General features: G+C 48.1%; 1 protein-coding gene across 4 annotated transcripts in view; it reads right to left on the reverse strand.

Annotated features, from left to right (window-relative positions):
- Hspa12a (heat shock protein family A (Hsp70) member 12A) overlaps positions 1–16,234 on the reverse strand; it is a 154,437-nt gene that overhangs the window by 19,384 nt on the left and 118,819 nt on the right. For all 4 annotated transcript variants that reach the window (XM_063244814.1, XM_063244815.1, XM_005008090.4 and 1 more), the window contains 5 exons: positions 11,054–11,139; positions 9,398–9,525; positions 6,030–6,216; positions 3,854–3,958; positions 1,171–1,287 (listed from right to left, as the gene is read on the reverse strand). In XM_063244814.1, the coding sequence (XP_063100884.1) occupies positions 1,171–1,287; positions 3,854–3,958; positions 6,030–6,216; positions 9,398–9,525; positions 11,054–11,139 (623 nt within the window). The remainder of the gene's footprint in view (positions 1–1,170; positions 1,288–3,853; positions 3,959–6,029; positions 6,217–9,397; positions 9,526–11,053; positions 11,140–16,234) is intronic.

The raw sequence follows: 16,234 nt of genomic DNA on the forward strand, positions 1-16,234 counted from the left end.
CGACAGCACCGTGGGCTCTGGGTCCATCCTGTGAGTGTTTTGTGAAGAAAGGATCACACACATATCACCAGCTCAAATCAGAGGCTGCAGGAAGGGTGGGCAGATGTCTTCTGAGAGATGTGATGCCACAGGGGACATCTATTGTGCCTCACCCATCTGAGTAGCAGACTCAGAAAACTGATTGTCAAGGTACAAAGAGGAGTAGGTTCTCTTAAACCAAGGGGCTCGGGTCCAACAGAGGCCAGCTCGCCTAGGTGATCAGAACAGCAGGTCAGCACGGCCAGTGTCCTGTCGCAAGCTCAGACCCTCATGGGAGACCAGGAGAGCCCAGGGTGTCTGCAGAGGTACAAGTCGGAGCCACGAGGGTTTATGAAACACAGTGCTGACCAGTGGCACTGAGGTCCTGTCTCTGAGGGCCAACAAGCACTGTACAGATGGCACACCAGGCCACCAGCACGCAGGTGACAGCCCCTCCCCCTCTCTGGGTGCCCCACATGCTCCTGTGATAGGCACACAGAGGACAATGACCTCTCCTTTATTTCCCAGATGTAGATAGACAGTTTTCAGCGTCCAGCCAAACTAAAATCCCTGGTTCATGGCCTTTTATTTGTCTATTTTCTTATTTAGTTAGCAGTACTGTATTCACACTGAGCCGCAGCCGTAGCCCTTTTCTGTCTTTTTTACTGTCAGATGGGTCTCATTAAGTCATTTAATTTCCCAGGCTGGGCTCAAGCTTGTGATCCTCCTGCCTCAGCCTTCCAGAGTGCTGGGATTAGAGACATGCACTACCATGCTGAGTTCTCTGTATTCCTTTCTTCCTATATTGTTTCCCAGGCAGTTTCTTTATGGTTTTCTCATCTATTCACTCATAGAGAAATGTCTGGGAAATCCTAGCCCCAGGGAATCTACAGTGGAAACACAGCCTAAAAAAGTATGAAGACGGAAAGAAACTGGGTCCCAAGTCCTGTCACTGTTGGACTGATCTCTCCTTCTCTCCCAGGAGGAAGCTGAGGAGCAGGAAGGCTCCCTGTCCCCATGCCCCAGCCCCTTCCCGCGGGAGCCTCCCCACTGCTGCCTGAGGAGCTGTGAATGCTGGACAATCCCTGAGGGGGCCACCACCCCGGGCACCCTGTTCCTTCTCCCCGGCCCCCTTCCCAACCCTGCCCTCACCTGGTAGGCAGCTTGTCTCATGAACTGCTTGGCCGGCTGCTTCCAGATGGCAGGCACTGTGATGACCCATCTGACATCAGCATTCTCGAACTCAGACCCCGCCTGGTCACTCAGCTCCTGGAGACCAGAAAATAAAGGCAGCAGGTCAAGCAGCACTGCTGGTCCCCAGGGCAATTTTCTGGGGCTTCACTCTGGAACAGTGTTTCCTGCACTTCCTAGGTAATTCCTGAATATGCAGCAAGCCAGGAGGTCTGTCTGTGTACACTCACTGAGTGACTCAGGAGAGAGACCGTGAGGCAGATGTAAATCCCTCCTAGGCACGGGACTCGGACAACTGACAGCCTCTGAGACCGAAGTTTCTGTGTCTACACAATCGGGAGCCATCCCTGGCTCACAGGCTATGTGGAAGATTGAGAGCCTGTTATGGATCCAGCCCTTTGAGTACTTGGTGTGCCCTGCTGACCCATTCAAGCCCCTGAGAAGGAAGGATTCTTTCCTGCAGGTGGGAACACGGAGACACACGGGCAGTCCCTTTCAGATCTCTGTACAGCTTGCAAGTGGAGGAGCCCAGACATAGGTCCGTCTTGACTCCAAAACCCAAGGTCTTGATTAAACTCTCATATGTAGTCTCCCATCCAAAGCAACGCTCAGCCACGGTAACAGTTAACAAGTAGCAGCCATTGTCATGGTTGTCAACACTGTCATCTACCCTCCATATATGGGGTGATGGGGCTCCTGGCAAGACAGGAAGGCTACGAAGGACATGACCTAACTAAGAACTACATCAGCCTTAGCTTTGGTTAAAGTCATGCCAACCACATCAGTGGGGCCCAGAGGATATATGGGGCCAGCAAAAGCATCCAAGGTTCTCCCTGGCCCATGAGACAAAAGGTAATGCTAGATAGTTCTCAGACTCAGTAGTCTCATCTGCAAAATAGGGATAGTAGAACTAACTCACAGCATTAGTAGCAAAATTAAATGAAAACCACATGGAATGTCTGCCTGATGGCAGCTTCTCTTCAGTATCAAATCCTTCCTTCCCTTCCCCTCCTGATGCCACACTCACGAGTCAAATCTGAAATCCAACTAAACACATTCAAGCATTTCTGTACTAAAGGCAGTTCTGGGGACTGATTTTAATTAATGAGTTGGGTTTTTTAAAAATTACTTTTCCTTGATGCTGTCTCACATTCCCTTTGCTTCAAATAGCTATCCTGGGTTTGATCTACCTCCTCAATGAACTAACATCTTCTCTGAGCTGCAAAATTTATTTCTGATCCATTAAAAAAAATTCTACAATTGATAAAAATACATGTGCCATAAAATTTACCATCTTAACTATTTAAACTATACAGTTCTATAGTGTTAAGTATATTTAATGAACCGCTTTAAAATGTTTTTTTCAAAATGCCTCTGTCATGGGCCAGTGTAGTCATCTGTTGTCATCACGTCTTGCTTGCTTGCAGGTCTGCATGGGGCTGTAAAAGCCCATGAGGAGGCTGATGTTGGGCTAGGTCTTGGTTCCTCCCTATAAAGCCACCAGTGCTATCAGGGGTGCCCTGTGCTCATGTCTCCTTTAGTATTAATGACAACTCAAAGGTCACCTGCAAATGCCATTGATGTGTGAATCTGGGGATTAAGTTTCCAACACGTGGGCTTTTAGGGGACGCTTTCAAACACAGAAGTGCTCCCAGGGACCCTCAGATGTGCCTCTTCCCGATGGTCTGCTGCGGGCTTGGAGGAGGAGGCAGAGAGACAGCAGCTCCCATGTCCTGTACACCAGGCTCTGAGAGAAGCATTCTGTACCCAATTTTTCATTTAATAACGAACAATCCACAAAGTAGGGCTACTCATTCCACTCTTCCAGTTAGGAAAGTGAATATCACTAAGATTAATGGCTTTATCCAAAACTCCACAGCTGTGAAGCATACATCCTATTTTTCTTTTTTAAGTGATAAAATCATACATGTCAAAACGTTCCCATGAATGTGCCTAACTGAATGGGTTTTAGTGTGCACAGGACGGTGTGACCAACCCCACTGTCTGAGCTCATCACTCACACCCTTCAGCCGTTGCTGCTCGTTCCTGCTCCCCCAGCTCCTGGGAACCACTAATCCCTTTTCTGACTCTACAGTTTTGCCTATTCTGGACATTTCATTACAGATGCAATCATACAATATGTGGCCTTCTGTATCTGGCTTCTTTTATTTCACAAGATATTTTCAAGGTTCATCTGCATAGCAGTATATATCAGCATCTCATTCCTTTTTTAGGGCTTAAGAACATTCCACTGTGTGGCTACACCACATTTTGGTTATCTACTCATCAGCTGATACAGCATCATTTGTAGGTAGGTGTTTCCCCACTTTTTAGTCACTTCGAATAGTGATGCTCTGACAGTCATGTGCACGAGTGTTTGTGTGACCTTGTTTTTATTTCCCTTAAATGTACATCTAGGAGTGGAACTGCTGGGTCAGGTGGTACTGCTGTGATTAACCCTTTGAGGAGCTGCCTAGCTGGTTTCCAAAGCAGCTGTGCCACTGTGCACTTCTCCCAGCAGCGTCTCAGGCTGCACCCTGCCACCTGACTCTGAAGCTTGCGCTCTCTCTCTGGGCTCGCGTCCTCCTAGCTGGCGTGTGCACCCCACCTACACAGGGCTGCTGGTGGCAACCATCAGTCCTACCTTCAGGGCCTGCTCCTTAAAGTACTGCAGGGCATAAGCAAAGATTTCAAGGGCTTTGACTTTCTTCCCATTTGCTGCCGTCAGGTCTGTATCCATGGTGAGGTCCTGGTGAGGGAAAGGAAGGGATGAAATAATAATAAGGGGAAGGAGAGACAGCTTTTGGCTGTGAGAACTGCTTCTTTGAGGTCCAGGAAGTCATATGCCCATATCTGTGTTTCCCTGTGGTGGACAAGGCAGATCAGGAGGGTGCATCCTCTAAAATGGGCCTGGCAGCACCTTCCTTTATTATGTAAGGGGTTCTGGCTGCTCCCCCACCCCGCACCAGGGTTCTCTGGGAACAAAGGTTTGAGGCAGTAGCAGAGGCCAGGGGAGAAAACAAAGAGTAGGTGTCATACCCAATGTAATTCATATTTATATCCCGCATGTGAATACCCATGGTCACCCTCTGAAGCAACAGACTCGAAGCTTTCATTCCTCAGTGAGCTGCCAATCAAGTCACCAAAATAGAAAAGCTCCTATTTTAAGGCTTTCCCTGTCTAATCCACTGGGAGCCCAGCATCGATGCCTCCCCTCCTCTGCCAGAAGCTAAAGCCGCTGCTGTACATGGCCCTTGGACAGATGATGCTCTGTAGATACCAGATGCTGGGTGGACAGAGGTCATTAAGAAATGATGATGACGGTCTCTGTGCAGTGGAGGATGGGCAGGAAGTGAGAGCAGAAATTAAGAGGAAGCTCCTGAACCAACAAGCTCATTACTATCAGGGGGAAAAAATCAGTCAGTGGGGCTCCGACTGACACAGGGTAGGTAATTACGCTGAGCCTTTGGAGCGAGGTACTGAACCAGCTTGGCACACCTGGCCAGGTGTGTCCTGAGCCCCTGCAAGTGCTCACTCCTCCCAGCCAGCCACCCCCTTCTTAAGGCGCTCAGCAGACACTCAGTTTTGGCTGCCATGCTCAGGAAGGTAGCCAAGCACCAGAAAGCCCTGGCTCTGAACCGGAAAAAAAACCCCTCAGCTCCGCCTCCACCTCCTCAGTGCTTATACTCGGCATCAAATCCCATCAGGAGAAACAGGTCCTGACATCCTGACACAGAGAGACCCACAGGATGAGTGTGGATGCTTGGAAGGCAGGGGCTGGTTGCAGAGGTTACTATCCGCACTTGTTTCCTCATCTGCAAATAGTAGACAAGCAGAGCAGGGCTAATGGGACCTAGCACTTGACTAGAATTATCCTGTCCAAGGCACAGTTTGAAGAGATTTACGTATTTAGATTCCTCTAATCCTTACAGTATCTCTGTGAGCAGGCGTTCTCACTGTCTCCATCTTACAGACAAGGTCAAATGAGGCACAGCAGTAGTAAGTAACTTGGAATAAGTGTCTTGAAGGTACCGGGTGCAAAATTTAAACCCAGGACACCTGCCTTGGTATTACCCACCTGCGTCTTTAAGTACTGCGGATGAAGGAACGTCTGCGGCAGTGATGGGAACCTTCCAGAGCTTTCAATGACGCAAACGGCCTGCTGTGGCACGTTCACTACAGGTTCACCACCACTGATATGGGATAAAATGTTTAATTTGAAAAATTCCCTCCTGTGCCCCAGACTTTCCTTTCTTACAAGCTTTGGGGGCAGGGTGGTGGGATGTTTATCTTCAATAGCTTACAAGACACGGAACTGCTACAAGCAAACACCGCTGGTATTTGGGCTTCCAATCCCTGGGCACTTGATGTCCTCAGCTCCCTCCCACACAGAGGGCTGACCTGCCAGCTGTCACCAGTTGTTTCTTGCAAACTTGTTAGTTAATAGCTGCTGTCCGAAGTCCTCCCAACTGTCCCCCTGAGTTGCTTCTTACGAATAGAGGATCCACAGGTCTCCCAATAATCTGATAACTGAGGGGTGGGGTCTCCCAGCACAGTGGGGGGACCCAGCCCTCTCTATGCAGCAACCAGGGCCCTCTCTGACAGACAAGTTGTTAGATATTTTGAATATCGCCCTGCACACATGTAATTCAGAAAGCACTGTGCTGTGTTTAAAATCAAAGTGAACAGACATTGATTTCTGCTTGGGAGACAGTAGAGAGTTCTCGGGCTTGGAAACATGCATACCCACCCCCTTCAAGGCTGGAGGGTCCTGGGCTCTCTGAAGCAGAGAACTTGGGCTGGGAAAGAGGCTTGCTCACCCCTGTGGTGTGCAGCTTCATCTTGAACTTCTCCAGGTACAGCCACTGCTTGGCCTCATTGGGATCCAGGTCATGGTAGAAGTCCCTGGCGGCATAGCCAAAGCTATGGAACTTCCTCTCAGGGGTCAGCAACATGGTGGTCGGGGTCTTCTGGTTGGACACACCAGGGTCACCTCCTTCCCATCGCCTGCCACCAAGTGAAGCCAGAGGTTATGGGAAAGTCTTTAAAAATCCCAGTTCAGGCAGCATCTCCTGCATGCATGACTGGCACATCCGAGGACATTGAGACACATTCCGGATCCAGGATTCTGGCTGAGTAACGGCCAGAAACACAAGTTAACAAGGCACAGGGACAGGCAAGTGCCACAGTGGCGCTCAATCACAAGGTCTCCCTTTATCCTTTCTCTCAGCATGACTGACCCACTACTTTATGCTGGTGACACAGGGTTGGAACATTACGTCTTGCCTTCAAATAACTCAACAGTCTGGTAGGTAATGGGTTTTTTGGGGTTGGGTTTAATCTGCAAGCACAGGGGCCCAGAGAAATGGCCCGATGGGTTAGAGAAGGCAAAGAGCCAGCCAGTGGAGCTCAGGGAACAATTCAGGACCCAAGAAAGACTAGAAGTGAAGGGTGACTGAATCTCAAAGGAGGCGGGGACACCCAGGCTGCTCAGAGGTGAGCAGGCGTTGGGCATGCGTAGATGCCATGTGATCATGCTGGTTAGACCAGGAGTGTGTAAATGACAACTGTGAGAAAAGAGACTGCAAAAGTGGTTGGAATGAAGCTGGGGAGGACCCTGAGAACTTAGAGAGTCAAACCATGGATCATGGGGTACTACCGAAGGTCACAGAGCAAGGGCGTGGCAGAATCAGAGCTGCTACTCATGAGAGCAAGCTGGACCAAAGGAAGAGTGACAGGAAGGAGCCAGAAGGAGATGAGGAGCAGGTCAGGTCTGGCAGGAGAACAAGGTGAGCCACGGGCAGGGAGAGGTAGAGATGAAAGGATGCAGAGCATCCAGGAAGAGAGCAAGCACTTGGACATGGTGGTGAGCAGGAGCACGGATGCCCTAGAGTCTGCAAGCTTGGGAGCCTAGAGGAGCGGGTACGGACCTACAGTGAACAGCCCTGCCCTGGGAGGGAGCCAAGAGGAAGGTGGGGAGCCCTGCTGCTGCATGCAGTACTGCATTTCTAGGGGTTGAAGACATAAGTTTTCAGCTTGGTGACAGCAGTAGTGACAAGATGGAATGGGAGAATGGAGGGGAACATTAAGGAGAGAAATGACAATGAATGGTTGCATATCAAGGAGGAGACAGAAGAGAGTACAGAAAGACACACAGACAGTGTGCTGAAGCTTCCTTCCTTCTTTCAGATAGACAGTGAGTGGGGAAGGCTAGAGCCACTTTGCACTTGGGAGTTAACTGCCCAGAAGCCAGAGGTGCTGAGCACCCAGGCTGCCCCCTTCCCACCCAGGCCCCGTTACACAGCCCTGAGGACAGCCTCCAGTAGAGATTTGCTGTGGAGGAGAAATGGGCCACATCCCTGGCCCCCAGGGGAGGTGACTGCACCCAGTCTAAGCTTCAACCTGTTCTCCGCACTGCCTCAGTAAGCATTAGTAGAGCCACTGGTTTCCAGATGGACAGCAGCCTCCAGTGAGACTTGCTGCTCACATGGCCCTGGAATCGTCCCTGGCCAATCTCCCAGGCAAACTCCATCAGGATGCTGGGCTCAGCTCCAGCAGCCAGAGTCCCTGAGGTGACCGCATGGAGACAGACACAGGGATGATTCTCATGCCACACAGCACTCTGCACACTGCATTGCACAAAGGGACCTGTCATTACTATCAACAGTGACATTTGCAGCAGATAATGACCCCATGAGCTTTTCCCCTTCGAATTTCTATTCCTTCATTTCTATTTAAATGCAAAGTATTAAACTTCCTCATTCAAACCTTTGTAAATCTGTGTCAGAGTTATGTTAATATGTTCCCAATGAAATAAAATTGCGGGAGAACCAACCTCCCTGCAGAATCTCTACAATAACTGAGATAAAGTCTCTTGAGGCCCTGAACCATGGTAATGCTTTAAGTGATCTTCAGGCAAGTTCAAAGTTACTTTTATTCTTTTTTCTCTATTTTCATCGCTTGACTATCCTGTGCAAAAAAACATTTCTTAGAACTACCTGGAAGCTCATAAAACTCATGGATTTGTGCACTTTTCCACTCAGTAGCTGTACCACAGAGGGCATTACCAACAACTGCCTGGTCCAGCAGAAGCAGACATCTAGCGCCAATCAAGCACTGCGGGATATAAAGATATGTGGTCATCAGGACTCACCAGCAGGTCGAGCATTCCATTATTTTCTAATAAGACCTCCCCCAGGGGCCTCTGGAGCCTCTTACATCAGGCTAAACCATTCCAGTTTTCAAGAGAAAGTGGGACCTAAAGCAAGGTCGAGTGGGAGTCATTTGTAGGGACGACTTGTGTTATACTTTATAAAAATACCTAAAATCTTACTCCAGTGTGATGACAAAATCCCACAGTTGCTCAGGTAAAGGAAATGCAAAGCCAGTTACAATGGATCTGAAGCTGTGCCTTAGGTGGGAAAGCAAGGTGATAAATCCCAGGTTTCCAAAGCTTAGAGGGGCACAGATGCTGCAGGAAGGTCATGGGTCCAGACTAGGAGAGGCGACACTGTTCCCAGGACAGACCAAAGTCCTCACCAACACTGAATCCTGGTGTTGCATAGTATCAGGACCTGATGGCCTGCTGCATGCTTGACAGTGCGGGGACTGTCTCACCTGGTAACCCCAAGAAGCTCCGGGGGGAAATTTTCTGTTAGAGTCACTTGGCTGAGATTCACATATCACTGCTTCTCCCAAGCCTGGCACTTTCTGCCTGTGGTAGTGTCATCAGCATTGTCTTCACTTAAGTGCAGAGCATTCACTTAGTCTACATGAATCCTCATTTTACTAATGAGGAGACTGAGGTTTAACTCAGGAGACTGAGGTTCAGAACTGCCTTAGGTCAGATGGCAAGTGGCTGGTCCAGCATTTGGACTATTTTTGTCACAGTAGGTTGGCTCCTGTCATGCAGGTCATACCCTGGAATTACTGGAGCCAGGCTTCACACATATTATACAATCCCTCCCCAGACAACTAGCTTAGAATTAAACCAACACCCTGGCAAATGGGAACCGAGCCCTGAGGCCAGGGCTTGGCTAAATTGGCACAGAGGATCTGGGTTGAGCTGGACCAGAAACCTGAGGTCTTCCTCCTAGGTGCCATTTGCCACAGCAGTAACTAGCTATGCCCTGGAGTCTCCACTGTGCAGTGACAGAAGGCCATTTGTCCCTCCCATCACGACACTCACCTCATCACATGGATGCATTCTGGCTCTTTGGTGAAACTGTAGGCATAGCCGCTGGATGTGGTCCCAAAGTCGATGGCCACCACCACAAGAAATGTCTGCTGGTCTGAGACATTGGAGTCGGCATCATTCTGCAGATATACAATGAGGCACTGGAGGCCAGAGCCAGGCTTGGCCTTCAGGAAGACCCCAACATTGGACAGAACCCTTCTGCAGAACCCTTGCTGCATGAGGAAGGAACTCCACACTTGTGTCCAGGTTTCCATAAAGCAGCTCTAGGGTGAGGGCAAGCCAGGCCAGTGCCACCAGAGTGGCTCAGGGAAATGCAGGCACCCTGAGGGGAGCTAGGTGACTGGGTGAGAGTCCCGCCTGCAGCCTGCCTGTGCCCCTTCATTAATCATGCATGCTTGCGTGTAGCTAATTACAGAAATGCTGCCATCAGGGTGGAAGCCCAGCAGCTGCACACAGTCTCCTCTTAGTCTTTCCCTTAGTCCCTGTGCCAACCTCCAGCTACTGCTCAGAGTACTTTGCCAGCTGTGCCCTTCAGGCCTCCCACTGACCACTCCATCTGCACCAGCATTTCAAGCACATGAAAGGGCTTGGCATACCTAGGGTCTGCCCGGTCCTGCATACCTTGATCCAGCTGAGCTGTGTGCCCTCAGGGCTCACAGCCTTTCCCTATACATCAAATCACTAGGGCAGGTCACTCCAGGCTACCCAAGGTTTCTTTTTTAAGCAGTATAGACTTTCTTTCGTTTTTTAACCTCCCACAGAATTCCATATTATACAACCAACACACTTTAGATTTGGCTGGATTGGTTGAAGCAGCAGATGAGAACACTACTCATGGACTTCTCCTCCCACTGCCTACCCTATCCATGTCACTCCAAAGCTCCTACAAGGTGCAAAGTTTGAAAAACCATAGGACTTGGCACACGTAACCAAACCTCCCAGATATAGGAATTTTGGTGTAAAACTGAGACATTCCAGGAAAACCAGGGCAAGTTGGCATCCTCTACCCAGTGGTGGCTCCAAAGTTCTCTTCAGCATCTTGGTGGCCTGTGCCAATTGCCCTTTCCTTTGGTACTTCATTCTCATTGGTCACACACATGTCCCTTTGAACAGCTGCCCCACACCATCCATCTGTTCCTGTAGCACAGGCTGGGGCGAGTCCAGCTCAGGCCTCTCTGAGGAAAGCAGCTGCAGAAGCAATTACGCAGCACAAGCTGTGGACATGGCAGGTAACCACTGTGAGCAGAGCCCTTGTGCTTCACTGGTTCTCCTGCCAAAAATGGCCACTTCGTCTGAGAGGATGCTTTACACTGTCTGGGTCCGGAGTCTTTTCTTTTCTTTTTTCTTTCTGCTTTTTTTTTTTTTGGTTCTGAGTCTTTAACGAGCTGCTCCCACCCTCCTGGCTCATGTTACCCCCACACCCACAGCTCCAGACACACCAGCCATAGCACTGCAAGTCTTTCTAAGCCCAGGAACAGAAGGGGCATAACAGGGTCTGCATGGCTGGTAATGGGGCAATTTAATCTCCCTCCAGGGGAGAACGTACTGCACAGCATTCTGATAGAACAAACCCAGACAGCACCACACACACACATGCATGCACAGGTATGCATGCACACACGCACACACACATGCACAATGTCTTACCACAATGTGGGATGGAGAGAGAGGTGTTATTCCTGTATCTCCAAGACTCCGGGCTGGAGATGAATATGCAGATGTGGGGGCTGTTTCTGAAAGAAAAGACAAAGTCTGTGACATGGGCTGGCCAGGGAACAGAAAGGGGGCCTGCATGGCTTTGTCCGTATAGGCACGTGGCTTCTCTAATGCCATCTAACATGACAAGCAGGGCCAGACTGTAGCCCCCAGCATGCCTTGTGTTTGGTATTTAAACATGATCAAATAAGATGTCCATGCCTGGTTCCTTTTAGAGGCTACCAGGCCCTTCCTGTGCCATTCAACCCCCACTAAGCAAGAGATAGAAGTCGGTCCCCAAAGTGCCCTGCCTGGCATGTCTTCTGCAGAGCTAATTCTTAACCCAGGCTCCTTGATGAACCAATGGACCTAAAGCACCTGAAAGGAGGAGTCAGTTTCTGCAGGCTTGTTCTGAAAGACAATCCACAGCCCTTCACATGTTCCCAAAGCGAGGTCAACAGCCCCTGTCCTAGGAATACAGAGCATGAGTGTGACTTCCAGAGAGAGTGTCTGCACCTGGCAGATGCATCGCTGCCTCCCTCCCTCTGGTATGAGGGCCCCACCCGACAATGAGGAACTCATCTCCTCAGGGTCACTGAAGAAAAGCCACAGCTAAAAGGCAGCTGGATTAGGAAGCCTGCAGAAGGGCCTCACAGGAGACAAGAGGTCAAACCCAAGAGCCAGCAGCAAAGCAGCACAGACTCTACACTTCCAGCGCCCTGCTGCTGCCACAACTATTCACACAGATGTTTGTTCTGGAGCCTTCTCAGAGCCCAGTGGCTCTGTCCTTGAGAAGGGTCTCCAAGGAGAAGTGTCTTGTCTTCCCTGGGCAGTCTTGGAAAACTCCACGGTTCCCTTCCTATCTAGTACCCAGGACTAGCAGGGTCCCAGAGCACCCAAGCAAGGACCCCGCTGTGTGACCCCCACTGTGTGACTCCACTGAGGAGACAAAGGTCTGGCACCGCCCACCTACAAGTACTACAGACTATCCCACGCTCTGCATATCCCACTCTATTTTGTCACAGCCTAATACCTGGTAGTAGGGTTCAGAGTGTCTGGGAAAGGCCTGTCTGCTTCTGGGGGCTCCAAGGAATGGCTCCATCTGCCTCTTCTGGTAAATACCTTTGTGCTGATCCAAGGTTAACGGAAAATTTTGTGTGAGGGGGCCTCAAACAACATCATGACAGTGGTTACCAAATGTGCTGAAGGATGAAACAAATCAGGAAAAAATAAATGTGAAGCTTCAGATCTGCACGCCACTCCGCTCTCCGCAGGTGCATGGCCCCTCTCCTCCCACAGAGGCTCAGCCCCAGATTCTGTGAGAGAAGTGCATGGCCCTGAGATTACAAAGGCAAAAGCACAACTCTCTGGGCAAGGGGCCTGGGCAGACATTTCTCAAAGAAGATACACAAATGGTCAGAAATCTTATGAAAAGGTGTCCAACACCATGAGAGAGCTACAAATTGACACTAAGACACTATTTCATACTCACTGAGGATGACTACAGTTTTCTAAAAAGAAAAATAGTAAGTGTTGGCAAAGATGTTAAGAAACTGGAACCCTTCTGCACTTGCTAGTGAGAACGCCAAATGGTGCAGCCACTGTGGAAAACTCTTCAGCACTTCCATAAGAAATCAAACAGAATTATCATGCAACCCAGCAGTCCTACCCTAGGTGTCTACATAAAAGAACAGAGACAGGGAGTCAAAGATTGTTTGTTATCTGTGAGTTCCTTTTGGTGTTATGTACAATAAACAAACCCAAGTGGTCACCAACGGATGAGCTGATGAATAAGAATAAAATATAAAAAGAAGGGCATTTTTATATATGTTGCAACATGGATGAATCAGAAATTAAACTAAGCAAAATAGGACATGAGAGGAAACATGCTATTCTATAATTCCACTTATATCAATACCCAAAATAGGCAAACTCACAGAGACAGACTATAGATTAGGAGTGTCCGGGGGCTGAAAACAATGAAGAATGGGGTGTTATTGCTTAAGGAGTACAGAGGTCCTGATTGGAATCAAGAAAAGTTTTGGGAAAAATAGTGGTGATGGTTGCAAAATGTGAATGTAATTCACGCCACTGAATTACACACTTACAATAGTTAAAATGGCAAGTTTTATGTTAATTGCACTTCATTGTAATTTTAAATGTTCACTGAAAAGATTCAGGCAAGGCTCTGGGTTCAAGCCTTAGTGAGAGAGAGACAGAGAGAGACAGGTGCTTGCTGGGTACAATGACACATACCTCTAATCCCAGCACTTGAGAGGCTGTGGCAGGAGGCTGAGTTCAATCTATAGTAAATTCAAGATACCCTGGACTATACAGTGAGACTCTGTCTCAACCTCCCCCTACCTCCACCTCCCCAAATCAACTTGCTTACCTGAGAAGGGACACTATTTTCTATTCTGATTTGAATCCATGACCCAGTGCTCTGTTTTTGGGAGGGGTCAGGGAATGAGGGGATCAAATCTAGGGCTTTACATACAATGAGCTTTAATTCTAGCCCAGCCTGGTGCCCTTAAAACCATAATGCAAAAATAAATTTGGTTCCTTGACTAGCCTGCTGAACTCTACCATCTTTGCTAATTTCCCAGGACAAGGGCACCCCTTCCCTAAAAACAGGGGTGACTGTGCCTCTCCACCTAGGGGTGTGCCAGATGCTATTTCCACTTGTTGGCTGACGTTCCATCCAAACCACAACCCCTTGGGCAGCTTCAGAGATGCCATCCAGCCCCAGGAGCTGCTTCCTCTCTACCTGCTACCTGGAAGGCCCAGGGCCATGTGTCCACGTTTGCACAGAAGGTCTTAGAAAAAACCAACTGTCTAATTACCCAGAAAATCTGGTGTTGGCAATTAGCAAACAAGCTATTATCTACCGACAATCCATCCACCCTGCTGCTGCTCAGTTCTAATTATCCCATCACTCAAACCTTCTCAGAGTAAGTACATCCTGGGTGGTTCCACAGACTTGCAAAATCACATAGGCTGGGCCACACACTGAACACATTCCTGGAGCCCCCAGGAGACACCAGGCCACTGCAAGGGCAAGAAGTAAGGATTTTTGGTTCTTCCTGTACCTCCCTCCCCCACTGGATCTGGGGCAGCACGAAACAAATTATTTGACTCTCTAGGCCTAGAGGCAGTTGGGCTTCATGAACTACATTTCTGCCTAATAAATCCCTCTATGCCTCTTTAAAAAAAAAAAAAAAGAAAAATTAAAATTCAGCTACATTATGTAACAATTTAAAAGTGATATGCACAGAAGATACAGCAGAGAAATACTTCATAGACACCTGCATATTGTGTACAGCTACATCTAAAAGACTACATATTCTAAATTGAAGACAACTCACCAGTTAATGCCCACCATTCAGCATAGGAATATACAAAGCTTGTAGTGACATATTTCATCTCTGGTTAATGTTTCTTTACTTCACAAGTTAGGATGTCAAAGTGGTATTCAAAACTTCATGGGGAAAGACTATGAAAAAGCCTCTGGAGTGGTCAGAAAACACAGTTTAATTCTGCTATGCTAATAGTCCCAACAAGAGTTAAAAGACTTTCATGCCTTAGGTAAATAATTAGGGCTAAATACAAAAAAGGCCTCTATCTTAGAATATTGAACAGATTTGGGCTAAGAGACAACAGGAGAGAAGCAGTACATGGATTGTTTGAAGGCACACGGTACAAGCGATGTGCTCTCCTGGCGTCCGTGACACGCAGGCCATTATCTGCAGTAAGAAGCACTCCATGTCACTCAGCTGTCCCTGTTGATGTTGTGTCTGTGCAGCTAGAACAATAATGTCTGTCCCTGGGTCCCCTCCACCTGCACAGGACTGCAGAGCAGCACACACCTGGGCACCTGGAAACTGAAGAGAAGTGAGAAGCTAAAAGCTCAACTTGAGCAGAGATTGTTATAGTGCAGATTTGGGAGAAAGAAAGGAGACTGAAGGAAAAAAAAAAAAAAACACAGCCCCAGCTGTGGGCGTGGCGAAGAAAGACTGCTGGGAGAAAGATGAACGGAAAATGCTTCATCAGAAAATGCAATCAAGGACACAGCCAAAGGATGTGGAGTATGAAGAAATATCTCCCCGACCCCATCCCAACTAAGTTCCTGAAGACCACCCAGGCACCTCCCAGGTCAACTGCTAAGTTACCTGGACATCCCATGACAGAAAGAGCTCGTGACTTCATGCCACAAATCAGAAAAACACTGACCACATGCAGAACGCAAACTGTCAATCACAAAAGGGTTAAACTGAGGGGGAGAGACCCTGGAACTTGTGAGTAAAGAGAAATTCACCCCCTTTGTTCCCAGTTTAAGTAACTTAACATCATCTCGATCACATAGTGCGCAGACAATCTATTTTAGTTTAGTAAACATAAAGACAAGTCAGTAAGGGTATTTATAGGTTCGCCCTTCAACCTTGAACTCCTATCCCAACACACTCTTCATGTTACTTCAAAGATAACTTTTGCAGTCAGGGCAGTATATAAACAAATGAAAATATTCTACCATGTAAATGACAATAAGATAAATAAAGGTACTACTCTCCCAGTAAGTCTCCTGCCACAGGACTTCTCAGAACCCCGAACCAGGGAGCTGGGGAAGAATGAGCTTAACTTGGTGCAAAAATGAAAATGTAGGCTTCATTCGGATTCCTGCTATAAAATGCAAGACGTGTAAATTTCAGACATTTTTATTTGCTCCCAGCTCTAATGGCTTTAATCAAAAAGGTATTCTTAAAATAAAAAATAGTCTTGCTAAGAGAATGTAAAAAAACATAAAAGCCATAATTCATAAACTTGCTTGTTGCTCTGCTCCGCTGGAGGCATCAGTCAGCAAACAGCCGTGAGCAGAATGACACTTTCTGAGGCACAGAAAATCAATCCCACTCCACAAATACAACCTTTGCAGATGAAGACAGAACCACCAGACAGACTTTATTCTACAGCGCTCCAGAGTCACGTGAAGCGTGACAGGTGATCTAGACAGGGACTTCTCTCCAGAGAGACCTCCTTGCCAGCTTTCAGATCTATGTATCTATCAAACAGACACCCATTTCAAAAGGACTTTTAAGGTCTGAGCTTCAGAATTTAGAAAAGACAATATCCACATAT

Source organism: Cavia porcellus, unplaced genomic scaffold, assembly GCF_034190915.1.
Source record: "Cavia porcellus strain 051 isolate PalLab524CR breed Dunkin Hartley unplaced genomic scaffold, mCavPor4.1 scaffold_2, whole genome shotgun sequence".
Classification (NCBI taxonomy): Eukaryota; Metazoa; Chordata; class Mammalia; order Rodentia; family Caviidae; genus Cavia; species Cavia porcellus.